Source organism: Zootoca vivipara, chromosome 15, assembly GCF_963506605.1.
Source record: "Zootoca vivipara chromosome 15, rZooViv1.1, whole genome shotgun sequence".
NCBI lineage: Eukaryota > Metazoa > Chordata > Lepidosauria > Squamata > Lacertidae > Zootoca > Zootoca vivipara.
In genome coordinates, this window is record NC_083290.1 from 3,321,633 (window position 1) to 3,335,171 (window position 13,539).

The window sequence follows — 13,539 nt, forward strand, 5'->3', positions numbered from 1 at the left end:
GAACAGTGCTGAACAAGGTGTCCCTTCTGGTGGGGGACAAAGCCAAAAAAAAAACCCCCAGCAACCCAGTTCCTCCCTTCTCCTCCCCTTCTCCTCCCTCTTCCAGCTGCAGTGCCAGTACATTCCCCGCAGAGAAGCACCCGGAACCATGCCTTGCTGGAGGCCGCCGGACCAAGCCACGTGGCCATCAACGCCATCTCTGCCAACATGGAGTCCTCGAGCAGCCGCACAGCGGCTCTTAAAAAGCAGCCCAGCCACATGGAGGCTGCGCACTTTGGAGACCTTGGTAAGCCTTGGCTTCTTCCTTGCTTCATCTGGAGGGCAGGGGCACCTTTCCTTGGCGTTGAATGGGGAACCTGTGGCTTTTCACATGTTCTCGGGCTGCCATCTCTCGTCAGCCCCAGCCCCAATGCTCAGGGCTGGCAGAGTTGTACAGTTCCAGCCATTCCAGCTGTAGGTGGTTGATTCGGCTGCAATTGGCAAGAGCTAAGGATGCGCTGGCCTAGGTTCTTTTTCAAAGTTACGTCATCAGGGATGAGCAAGGAAATCTTAACAGTGGCCTTTTCCTCCTTAAGATGAGTACAAGCCCCGTTCAGTTGTAGATTTATCTATGCCTTCCCCTGCTGTGTCGCAAAAGAAACCTTAGTAGTATTACTTAAAATAAAAAAATTCCTTCAGTAGCACCTTAAAGACCAACTAAGTTTTTATTTTGGTATGAGCTTTCGTGTGCATGCACACTTCTTCATGCACACGAAAGCTCATACCAAAATAAAAACTTAGTTGGTCTTTAAGGTGCTACTGAAGGAATTTTTTTATTTTACTTCGATCCAGACCAACACGGCTACCTACCTGTAACTAGTATTACTTAGTTAAGGAATATTTAAATGCCTTAATGGTGTGACCTTGGCATCAATAGATTAGTCAGTTGATTTAAAAAAAAAGTTGTCCTGATTAATTCATTGGACAGATCCTTTAAAAACAAATTATACTGTGTTATCACAAATCCCCCCCAAAATCTACAAATGGCAGCCTCAGAAGAGACCTTCCCCCATCTCTGACATGTAGAGAGAGAGAGACAGGCAGAGGGGAAGGTATCTTTTGCTTACTGTTTTTACTCAGGTGCCAATTTAGTCGATTGATTAAAAGACACTTAAGTCAGTTAATTGTACACATTTTTGTTATTTAGCAGTGATAGCCCTAATTCCTCATTTGACATCAGGTGGCGTGTCAACTAAAAAAACAAACCACTTGACAGACCGAAGTGGTTTTATTTGTAAGCAAGCAGCAGGGGCAGATGGCTCCATTGCGGACTGCAAGGAGCTGCCCTTTAACTCTGCAAAGCAGCCTTTGCCAACATGGTGCCCTCCAGATATTCTGGACTACAACGTACGGCCGTGCTGTGGCTGATGGAAGTTGTGGTTCAAATCATCTGCAGGTTGTGAAGCTTGATGTAAAGCAGCCCTGCACAGTGATGGTCCGATATCTGTTATATAAATGACTTGGGCTCCCAAACACCTGAAAGACCACCTCCTTCCCTACAGATCTTGGCCAGGTGCCAAGATCAACAGAGGAGGCCCTCTTGGTTGTTCCATCACCCTCTGAAGCTGGGGGGGGGGAGGTGCCAGAGGGCCTCCTTCTTTAACGCTTGAGGTGTTTATTCTTAGCACCCACCTTATTTTTATGATTGTAAGTTGTTTTTATCAGTTTTAATATTGTATTTTAATGTTGTAACCCACCCTGGGACATTAGGATGAAGGGTAGGTAATAAATTACAGTGGTGATGCACCGTAAGTCTCTTCCCCCCCCCCCCCGCACCCAGCCTCTGACCTAGAAGCATCTTTCTTGTCTATTCCCCACCCCCCGCCTGCCCACCTCTGCTTTAGGCCGATCCTGTCTGGATTATCAGGCTCAAGAGACCAAATCCAGCCTTTCCAAGACGCTTGAGCAAGTCCTCCGGGACGCCGTCGGCCTCCCCTATTTCATCCAGTTCATGGAGCTGCGCCGCATGGAGCACCTGGTCCGGTTCTGGCTGGAGGCGGAGAGCTTCCACTCCACCACGTGGTCCCGCATCAGAGCACACAGCCTGAACACCGTCAAGCACAGCTCCTTGGCTGAGCCGGTCTCCCCTTCCTCCAAGCAGCTGGAGAACGCAGCGTCGGCATCGTCTTCCTCCGAGTTGCTCAGCAGGCGCCTGGAGGACTGTGGTCCGGCCCAGCCCTCGCCTGCCAGGCTGCCCGCCACCGAACTGAACGGCCAGGCACTGAGCCTTCAGAACCGTTTGCTGCTTTGCCAAGGTGCTGCTGCTGCTGGCAAGGCCCGTCTCGGGCTTGGGGGGTCTGGAGCAGAGGACTGTCCTGCTCCGGAAGAACCTCAAGACCCTTCCAAAGTCTCCGTATCCAATAGAAACAGTCCCTCCTTTGCACTAAAGGACTTGTCAGGAAAACTCATGAAAAGTAAGTGCTTCCTGGCCGTGAAGGCCAGTATATCTTCTGAACGCACCTTGCTCAGGGTGCAGAAATATCTAGTCACTTTCCTGCTGGGAAATGATAGGGACGCTATATGGAAGGAAAACTGCTGAGGAGTTCTTGCTTTGATTTTTTTTTCCTCTTGGAAATTTTTTCCCCCTTCCCCACCCCCCTTTCCTTTTGTGCCAGGTCTTTTTAAGATTGTATACTGGGGACTGCATTGTTTTTCATTGGCCTGGGAGCCTCTCTAACTAAAGAGTGGGGGCATAAATGCTTTGAATCGGTGTGAATAAGTAATACCTAGAGAGCCATAGGTTCCTGCATATAAAGAATAAGAAGTAAGACCAATAGGCGCATGCCCCAAGGAGCTGCCAACAGAAACAACAGAGGGAGAAAACAGTGTGGTCATCCAGGAAGTTTGCTGACTGTAGTTTTTAGGAAGGGGTGGTATCCCAAACCACTTCTGAAAGGCTCCTTAACTTGGAAAGCCAGCTTGCCATGTGTCAGGGAACCTCCCCCCCCCCATCCTCTTGACCAGCTCTTCGCCCAGTGAGAGCAGCAGCAGTGGGTCAGGGGAATGAGGAAGTTAGCGGTATGGAGGTGGCAAGGCTCAGTGATGTTGGAGAGCCTTTGCGCCGCCTTGACCAAGAGGTAGAGGGGAACAGGCAGCCCCTTCCGGCACCTGAATTAAGGTGCGCCGCTAAACTTAAGGTTGAGAGGAGGCGTTTCGGGGTGCCCAAACTCTTACGCTGGTCACGCAACAGGATTCGGGCGCCAGAAGTGGCTGCCTGTTCCCCTCCACCTCTTGGTCAAGGCGGCACAAAGGCTCTCCAACACCACTGAGCCTTGCCACCTCCGTACCGCTAACTTCCTCATTCCCCCCACATGACCCACTGCTGCTGCTCGCACTGGACGAAGAGCTGGTCAACAGGGTGGGGGGAGGTTCCCTGTAGGAAGGTCCCCTGACACCATGCAACATGGGTGTGCTTATTGTTTCCAAACTGCCAATCCAAAATTCCAGCCAGGTGCATAAAACCCAGCTGTGCAGCTCTTAACTTCCTTCTCTTAAACTCTGGAGAGCTGTTGCCAGTCAGTGCAGACAGTAGTGAGCCGGGGAGGCCAATGATTTTATTCAGAACCATAAGGACTAGATCCTTACTTTGCTTTTAGGGGAAGAATACAAAACTTGCATGCAGAAAGTTCCTGGTTCGATCCCCAGCTTCTCCAGGTAAGGGCTGGGGGAGAGCCCATGGCTGAAATCCAGGAGGGGAGCTACTGCTGCTGCCAATTGGTGTAAACCAGGCATCCTCAAACTTCGGCCCTCCAGATGTTTTGGACTACAATTCCCATCATCCCTGACCACTGGTCCTGTTAGCTAGGGATCATGGGAGTTGTAGGCCAGAACATCTGGAGGGCCGCAGTTTGGGGATGCCTGGTGTAAACCATACAGAGGAAGATGAACTCGGCGATCTGACTCAGTGAAAGGCAGCTTCCTATGTTGAGGAACCATTTCTAAGGGGGGAAAGGAGCTTGCTGGTCCAACTGCTACCCAGTCACGCCTCATGTTTATCATGCCACCGCCTTCACTCTTTGTTTCCCCCCCTTTCTTTTTAGGTATAGAGCAGGATGCAGTTACAATTTTTACCAAATATATATCTCCCGATGCTGCTAAACCCATACCAATCACAGAGCTGATGAGAAACGATATAGTGGGTAAGGAGCAGGCATGTGTGTCTTCCTTGGAAATGGTGGTCTCATTGCTCCCGAGAGACGAGCCCCAGGGATCTCTTTGAGAGAGGCTGCATGCAATCCATAGTCCAACCCTTATTATGATTTGGGCCCAGGCTATCTGATTCTCCCATATGAACCCACTCAGGCTGTGAGAGCTTTGGGGGGGGGTCTCCATTCTCAGTCCCTCCACCCTCACAGACCTGCTTGGTGAGGACGCGGGAGAGGGCCTTCTCAGTGGCTGCTCCCAGGCTTTGGAACTCCCTCCCTAGAAAAGCCAGACTGGCTCCTCCTTTGTCCTGCTGGCAAGTGAAGACTGTTTTATTCCCCCATAGGGCGGCTTTGCGGAACTGACTGTTTTTAAGGAAAGGGCTTTCAATAGGGCTCCTCTGTTTTTACTATCTATATTTTAACAGATTGGCTTTTACGTCGTTCTCATTCCGTTACAGTTTAATTCTAAATAGTGTAGTAGTTAATTATAGTCTACTATTCTTCCTGTTGTTTTCAGCTATCTGTGTTTTATCCATGCTAGTTTTTAATTTTTGTGAGCTGCCTCAAGTCCTGGGCTCTGGGGAAACAGTGGGATGATAAATAATAATAATAATAATAATAATAATAATAATAATAATAATAATAATAATAGAAGAATATAAAAGTATTCTAACCACTTCTATATTTCTGCCATAGATATGCACAACTAATAAATTTCTGCACTGTCTGTCCGTACCGCAGAATGCATACAGTGCCACTAACTTTGATATGTGATCTGCTGACCTTACAGCAAAGATTTGTGGGGAAGACGGACAGGTGGACCCAAACTGCTTCGTCTTGGCACAGGCAATAGTGTTTAATGCCATGGAACAAGAGTAAGTTCACCCTATTTTTGGAACAAGAATAAGAATAATAAGTGTAGGGTGCTTTATATTCTGAGCACCTGACTGCTCTTCCCAGGTGGGGGCAGCCAAGGAGAAGCCCCTGGGCAGAGCTGGTGAGGGGGGGCAGTCCTGTGGTTAAAGGAGCCCCCAGCAGCCCTCCGTTGGTCAGACCAGAGAGCAGATCTTCCCTGGGAGCTTCAAGATGGGGCTCGGTCAGCATCTGGCCTGCTTCTAAGGCTTCTTCGCTGCTCTGACTGAGCTCCATTGTACCAGGGCTGTATCCCAGACCCTCAGGGCTCCAGTCCCAGCACTTCAGCCTTGAACCTACCCAGCCAGCTTCCTGTGCACCTTGGTGCCTTGCACACTGCTGAGCTGGAGTCTCCCCCCTCCCCGCTCCTAATGAGATCCCCCCCCCTGTCTCTGTCTCCGTCTCCTCCTCCCCCTCGGACAGGCACTTTAGCGAATTCTTGCGGAGCCACCACTTCTGCAAATACCAGATTGAGGTGCTGACCAGTGGGACGGTCTACCTGGCCGACATCCTCTTCTGCGAATCCGCCCTCTTCTATTTCTCCGAGGTGAGGCGGCTTCTCCCTTTTCTTCTTGGCAAGAGCTCTGCCCCTATTTCTGCCAAGTGTAAGACGAGCCACCCTTGACGGCTTGACTGGATTTGCCTCCCTAACCACTGTGGGGGAGTGGGCGACCCTTGCTCCCATTTCTCAGAAAGGGAAGAAAGGCCAAGTGGCATCAGCCCTCAGGCCCTGTTTGGGCACTCATCAGGCCTTTGCCACCTGTAAAAGCCATGGTGGGGCTGGGAACGTTGAATCCTTCCTTTCCGCTATCACCCTCCACACTGAATCCCCACCCTGGGGCTGTCTGGGTGCTATAGGACCTCCAGCTCCCATCAGCCATAATAATAATAATAATAATTCCCCCAGCCACTCTGGGCGGCTTCCAACAAAACATTAAAATACAGAAATCAAACATTAAAAGCTTCCCTAAACAGGGCTGCCTTGAGATGCCTTCTAAAGGTCTGGTAATTGTTGTTTTCTTTGACATCTGGTGGGAGGGCGTGCCACAGGGCGGGTGCCACTACCGAGAAGGCCCTCTGCCTGGTTCCCTGTAACTTGGCTTCTCGTAGCGAGGGAACCGCCAGAAGACCCTCAGCGCTGGACCTCAGTGTCCAGGCAGAACGATGGGGGTGGAGACGCTCCTTCAGGTATACTGGACCGAGGCCATTTAGGGCTTTAAAGGTCAACACCAACACTTTGAATTCTGCTTGGAAACGTACTGGGAGCCAATGTAGGTCTTTCAGGACTGGTGTTATGTGGTCTCGGTGGCCGCTCCCAGTCACCAGTCTAGCTGCCGCATTCTGGGTTAGTTGTAGTTTCCGGGTCACCTTCAAAGGTAGCCCCACGTAGAGCGCATTGCAGTAGTCCAAGCAAGAGATAACTAGAGCATGCACCACTCTGGCAAGACAGTCCGCGGGCAGGTAGGGACTCAGCCTGCGTACCAGATGGAGCTGATAAACAGCTGCCCTGGACACAGAATTGACCTGCGCACCCATGGACAGCTGTGAGTCCAAAATGACTCCCAGGCTGCGCACCTGGTCCTTCAGGGGCACAGTTACCCCATTCAGGACCAGGGAGTCCCCCACACCCGCCCACCTCCTGTCCCCCACGAACAGTACCTCTGTCTTGTCAGGATTCAATCTCAATCTGTTATCTGCCATTCATCCTCCAACCGCCTCCAGACACTCACACAGGACCTTCACCGCCTTCATTGGTTCTGATCAGAGCCAGTGATCAGAGGCAGTGGGAACAGGAGGTGCTGCAAGGTTGCATCAGATAGTGTGAGTCTTCTGGTTTTTTTCCATCTATATTGCATTCTCCTCCAATATAGATTCCTTGTCAACTCGACATAAGAAAGGTGCAAAAACACCCCTAGATGCTAAATACACGGCTGCAAAGCCGTGGTTATTTTTAAGCAAGAAGTCAAGAAGTAGTGTTGCAAAAAGCCCTGGAGAGATGTCAAGTATATTTATAGGCCTCTTCTCTCTGCAGCCTAGGCTGCTACTGAGCACCCTTTTGTGCGGCTCCCCCACCCCTCCCGTGCCCTCGCCTGGATCTGCCGAGCAGGTTTCCTAGGTTGTCAGCTTGGAATTCAAGTCCTGAGGTTTCCATCGTTTCGGTTTTCGCTCCGAAGATGGCACAGTGGAACATCCCCCTTGTTTGTTTCTTTAAAACAATATCTCTCCTGCCCTTCATGGTGAAGGATTGTGCTGGTTCTGCCAAGCAGAAGGATGTTCTGTTGTGCAAATCCTGTTTCAGGAGCCTGAACGAGTCCTCAGTCGGGGATGAGCAACCTCAGGACCAGGGGGCCAAAAGGCCTTTCTCTCTGGCCCATGGAACTTTTCCCAGTCCACACCCCTTCAATGGCCCTTCCTTTCACCCTCCTGGAGTAGTTTTGCCTGGCTGGAAATGTGCCCTTGAACTCTAACATGCCTCTTGCTTCCCTATGTAGAGGACAGAGAGGGTGTGGGTGGCTGTAGAAACTAGCTAATTGCACAACGGTAAAATCTACATCTGTTGCTCCACTCCCTTGTGTCTCTGGCCCCACCCACCCCCAGCAAGTGGCCCTCAAAAGGCTGCCCAGAATTGAAATTGGCCTTTGGGATGACAAAAGTTTCCTGCCTTAAGTCTTGTTTCTACATCTTTAAAATGATGCCGGCAGCAAGCTACTTCCTAGAAGAAACTGGGAGAATATCCCTGCTCACAGCTTTAATTTCGTTTCCCAGTTCATGGAGAAAGAAGATGCCGTTAACATCTTGCAGTTCTGGCTGGCGGCGGATAACTTCCAGTCTCAGCTGGCCGCCAAAGAGGGCCAGTACGACGGACAGGAGGCCCAGAACGATGCCATGATCTTATATGACAAGTGAGTCCCGTGCCTGGGAATTTGCCTGCCTGCCTTGGCTCTCTTCTCTTGACCAAGGCTTTCTAACCCAGCAAGCATCAGACCCTCAGCCCTTAACCTTAACTGACTGCAGAGGTTAAATATTTTGGGCACAGCAAGGCAGGACCCAGAGAATCTCAAAGCTTAAAATGTTTCCAAGTTTCTAGTCTTCATGGTGACTGCTGGGACGGGAAGGGGAAACTTGACAGCATTCCATCAGGAAGGGGTTGGTGAGAGTGGGGAGAGAACTCTTACTTAACACCCTAGGCTTCCACTTCAGGGAACAGAAACAAGAGCTGGCCTTTTCTGTTGTCTGGGATAGAAAGAGAGGGGCAGTTGCTGAGCTGCAATTCAGCAGCTAGCAAATTGGGCCTTTTGCTTCTGCCTGAGTGTGAAAGAGGGACTTTACCATTGGGTCAGAGGTGTGGGACCCGTGGAGTCCGACTTTTTTTGAAACTTCACCTCCTCAGCATTAGGGCTGGGCGATGATATATCGTCCAAAACTGGTTTGAAGTTCACATTGCGATAATTGTTGTAAGGTAGACGGTATCTGGTTTTCAACATTGTGATAACTCACCAGCTAAACACTGCAATGGTATCAGCAGCTAAACCTCACAATATCACCAGTTAAACCTTGCAATCTACCACAATGTCTGAAGTAAGGATGAAACTACTGTATACAGTTCCTTCCTTATTTCAAATATTGTGATATATTGATATATCACGATGTTTAGCTGGTGATATATCGCAATATTGAAACCCAGTTATCGCCCAGCCCTAATCACCATTGTTGTTTTCCCCCCCTCCTTTGTTCTTTTCTGCCTCGTCCTCCTCTGTGGCTGCAGGTACTTCTCCCTCCAAGCCACCCATCCTCTAGGATTCGATGACCCTGTCAGACTGGAGATAGAATCCAACATTTGCAGGGAAGGAGGACCACTCCCCAACTGTTTCACCACTCCGTTGCGGCAAGCCTGGACCACCATGGAGAAGGTGAGGAAATAGCTCTCGTCCTCTCTCCTCCTCAGCCCCTCTTTTTTTAAATCTTTTGGAGGAAAATCTCTGAAACCGGGTGTTGATTTTAAAACAAGCATGTTCATCTGGCAATTCAAGCCTGAAACTGCAGCAAAGTGGGTGCTCTACTGCTGAGCTAAGGCCTTTCCTCTAAAAAATGAAGCAAGATTACAGCCCTCATTGTTCTGAATAAAGGACTGGTTTTAAATAGGAGCATTGGAAGCCCATGCCCTTTTGCTCTCCCTGGCAGCAGATCTTCTGGTTTTCAGGCAGACAGGGGCCTTTCCCATCTGCTGTTCCTTGATCCTTTTCTTCCCTGGAGATGCTGGGGGTTGATCCTGGCACCTCCTGCCTGCAGAGCCAAGTGCCCCCCCCCCCCCTGAGCTGCATCCTTCTGGTTCTAAATGTGCTGTCCCCTGGGGTGTCTTCCCTCTCCTCCAGGTTTTCCTTCCCAGCTTCCTCTCCAGCAACCTTTACTACAAATACTTGAATGACCTCATCCATTCGGTCCGCGGAGACGAGTTTGCCAGCGGCTGCATCGCCCCGACTGTTCATGGCCACGGTGGCCATCCTGACCACGACTCCCACATGGGCTCCCTGGATGGCATGGCTTCTTCCTCCCAGGTGTGTGTCCTGCTTCTCTCTCTACAAACAAACAAACAAACAAACAAACAAACAACAACCACCCGCCTCCTTTGGGTCTGATCAGCTCTCACTTGGAAGCCTGCTTCCCTGACCCCCTTCCTTAGCAAAGGCTGAGAGAGAGAATGGACTGCTTGACCGAGGGGGTGGTGAGGGTGGCAGAAAGTACAGTTGCCGTTACAGTGGTACTTTGGTTCTCAAACTTGATCCGTTCTGGAGGTCTGTTCCGAAACCAAGGCGCACTTTCCCATAGAAAGTAATGCAAAATGGATTAATCTGTTCCAGACTGTTAAAAGCAACCCCTAAAATAGCAATTTAACGTGAATTTTACTCTCTAACGAGACCATAAAATGAAAGCAATAAGCAATGTACTGCAGTCACACAATCAATCAATCAATCACTAGCTGAACTGGGTTCCACACAGTCACAAAAACAAAACAAAAAAGAACCGCTAAAACAAAAATGCAAAATAAATAGCAAAAACGGACAGACCTCAGCGTAACACTCGAAATGGAAGCGTAACACTCAAAGCGGAGCACGTTCGGCTTCCGAAAAGTTTGCAAACCAGAACACTTACTTCTGGGTTTGCAGTGTTTGGGTTCCAAGTTGTTTGAGAACCAAGGTACCACTGTACTTGCTAATTTGTGAAGCACTTTTGTAACTCTTGGAAGCCCTTTGTGGGCATCATTTGTAAACAAGGCACAGGGAGGGGGTTCCACACTTTAGCGGCTGCCTTCCCAAAAAAGGATGTTGCTGCCATGTGTACATCCCTCTGCATCTTTGGGTTTTTTCTAGGAATGGGCAGCCATCATGGATCTTCTTCCTCCCTGCCCCCTGTTCTTAAAGCACCAGCTCTGTCTTGCTTCCCCACCCCACCCCACCCCCCACGTCTTCTCCTCTTCCTCCCCGGGTCAGTTAATAATGCCTGGGAATTCTGTTGCAGCCCGGCCTCAAAAAGGCTAATATAAAAATCCTGAAAAACTTTGACGAAGCAATAATAGTCGATGCTGCCAGCCTGGACCCGGAGTCTCTGTACCAACGGACGTACGCTGGGTAAGATCCCTTCGGAGCTCTTGCTGCGAGGAAGCAGAGGGTGGGAAAATGGGAGTATGCTGCGATTCCCAGCCATTTTTGGACTTTGGCCTTCAGTGATGAAAGCAGCTTCCCCCATGCGGTTCCAAAAAAAAACCCAGATTCTTTCCCTAGAGCTGACTTTGTAGCTATAATCTAACCAATAATAATAATAATAATAATAATAATAATAATAATAATTTATTATTTATACCCCGCCCATCTGGCTGGGTTTCCCCAGCCACTCTGGGCGGCTTCCAACAGAAAAATAAAACACAGTAGTCTATTAAACATTAAAAGCCTCCCTGAACAGGGCTGCCTTCAGATGTCTCCTAAAAGTCTGGTAGTTGTTTTCCTCTTTGACATCTGTTGGGAGGGCGTTCCACAGGGCAGGCGCCACCACCGAGAAGGCCCTTTGCCTAGTTCCCTGCAACTTGGCTTCTCGCAATGAGGGAACTGCCAGAAGGCCCTCGGTGCTGTACCTCAGTGTCCGGGCAGAATGATGGAGGTGGAGACGCTCCTTCAGGTATACTGGACCGAGGCCATTTAGGGCTTTAAAGGTCAGCACCAACACTTTGAATTGTGCTCGGAAACGTACTGGGAGCCAATGTAGGTCTTTCAAGACCGGTGTAATGTGGTCTCGGCGGCCACTCCCAGTCACCAGTCTAGCTGCCGCATTCTGGATTAGTTGTAGTTTCCGAGTCACCTTCAAGGGTAGCCACACGTAGAGCGCATTGCAGTAGTCCAAGCGGGAGATAACTAGAGCATGCACCACTCTTGCTAGACAGTCTGCAGGCAGGTAGGGTCTCAGCCTGCGTACCAGATGGAGCTGATAGACAGCTGCCCTGGACACAGAATTGACCTGTGCCTCCATGGACAGCTGTGAGTCCAAAATTACTCCTAGGCTGCGCACCTGGTCCTTCAGGGGCACAGTTACCCCATTCAGAACCAGGGAATCCTCCACACCTGCCCGCCTCCTGTCCCCCACGAACAGTACTTCTGTCTTGTCAGGATTCAACCTCAATCTGTTAGCCGCCATCCATCCTCCAACCGCCTCCAGGCACTCACACAGGACCTTCACCGCCTTCACTGGTTCTGATTTGAAAGAGAGGTAGAGCTGGGTATCGTCCGCATACTGATGAACACCCAGCCTAAACCCCCTGATGATCTCTCCCAGCGGCTGCATGTAGATGTTAAAAAGCATGGGGGAAGAGGACAGAACCCTGAGGCACCCCACAAGTGAGAGCCCAGGGGTCTGAACACTCATCCCCCACCACCACTTTCTGAACACAGCCCAGAAGGAAGGAGCGGAACCACTGTATAACAGTGCCCCCAGCTCCCAACCCCTCTAGACGGTCCAGAAGGATGTTATGGTCAATGGTGTCAAAAGCCGCTGAGAGATCCAGCAGGACTAGGAAACAGCTCTCACCTTTGTCTCTAGCCCGCCGGAGATCATCAACCAGTGCGACCAAGGCAGTTTCAGTCCCATGATGAGGCCTGAACCCTGATTGGAAGGGATCCAAATGGTCCGCTTCTTCCAGGCGTGCCTGGAGTTGTTCAGCAACCACTCGTTCAATCACCTTGCCCAAGAATGGAAGATTTGAGACTGGGCGATAGTTGGCCATATTAGCCGCATCTAAAGATGTTTTTTTAAGAAGCGGTTTAATGACTGCCTCTTTCAGCGGGGCTGGGAATACTCCCTCATAGAGGGAAGCATTTATCACCCCGTGGAGCCCATCACCCAGCCCTTCCCGGCTAGCTTTTATTAGCCAGGATGGGCAAGGGTCAAGGAGACAGGTGGTTGGTTTCACTCGTCCAAGCAGCCTGTCCACATCCTCGGAGGTAACAGATTGAAATTGATCCCATGAAACATGACTAGACAGGACTCTAGCACTCTCCCGCCCCGGCCCTGCTCCCACGGTGGAGTCTACCTCCCTCCGAATCTGAGCGACTTTATCTGCAAAAAACTTTGCAAAAGCATTGCAGGAGATATTGGGGTCCCTATCAGGCCCCGATGACGAAGGTGGTTCGGATAGATTGCGAACCACCTGGAACAGTCTCCTGCTGCTGTTTTCTGCAGATGCGATAGAAACGGTGAAGAAGGTCCTCTTCACCGTCGCTATTGCCACTTGGTAGGCTTGAAGTTGAGCTCTAACCCGTGTTCGGTCGGATTCGGAATGAGTTTTCCGCCACCGGCGCTCTAGCCGTCTCAGCAACTGTTTCATCGCCCTCAGCTCTGGGGAAAACCACGGGGCTGTCCGGGCTCCATGCAATCGGAGAGGGCGCTTCGGAGCCAAACAGTCAATGGCCCCGGTTAACTCCACATTCCAGCGGGCCACCAGAGAATCGGCTGAGAGGCCATCAACATGGGATAAAGCATCCCCTACCACTCTGTGGAAACCATTTGGATCCATTAAGTGGCGGGGGCGGACCTAGAGGTTACCAGAGCATAGACAGCGGGCTTAGGCTATCCTCGCTGCTGGAAGGCCTTCCTTGCCACTGAGGCCATCCGTCCCTCAAGCCCCACCAGTTGATCCAGAACTACCAAGCTGCAAACTGTACCCGCTCCTTCAGAGGGAGTGTAACCCCATCAGGAGACGAGGAAGGCACCTCTAATCCAACCCACTAGCAGTCCCCTCCATCTGATCTGGATTGAGCTTCAGTTTATTGGCTCTTCTCCAATCCATTACCAAGGCAAGACAATCTGGGCAATGCAAGCAAGCTTCATTTTTCTTCCACTCCTGGATGCAAAAAAGTGTTGGATGTTACCAACATTTTTTGAGGCTTTCCTGTGTGTG

At 50.4% G+C, this 13,539-nt stretch overlaps 1 protein-coding gene across 1 annotated transcript in view; it reads left to right on the plus strand.

The window, feature by feature from the left end:
- Nucleotides 1-13,539, plus strand: part of AKAP10 (A-kinase anchoring protein 10) — a 32,418-nt gene that overhangs the window by 14,108 nt on the left and 4,771 nt on the right. The window contains exons 3-11 of the mRNA XM_035139648.2: nucleotides 107-286; nucleotides 1,884-2,453; nucleotides 4,080-4,178; nucleotides 4,975-5,059; nucleotides 5,520-5,643; nucleotides 7,863-7,999; nucleotides 8,863-9,007; nucleotides 9,470-9,652; nucleotides 10,614-10,723. Coding sequence (XP_034995539.2) covers nucleotides 107-286; nucleotides 1,884-2,453; nucleotides 4,080-4,178; nucleotides 4,975-5,059; nucleotides 5,520-5,643; nucleotides 7,863-7,999; nucleotides 8,863-9,007; nucleotides 9,470-9,652; nucleotides 10,614-10,723 — 1,633 coding nt within the window. The remainder of the gene's footprint in view (nucleotides 1-106; nucleotides 287-1,883; nucleotides 2,454-4,079; nucleotides 4,179-4,974; nucleotides 5,060-5,519; nucleotides 5,644-7,862; nucleotides 8,000-8,862; nucleotides 9,008-9,469; nucleotides 9,653-10,613; nucleotides 10,724-13,539) is intronic.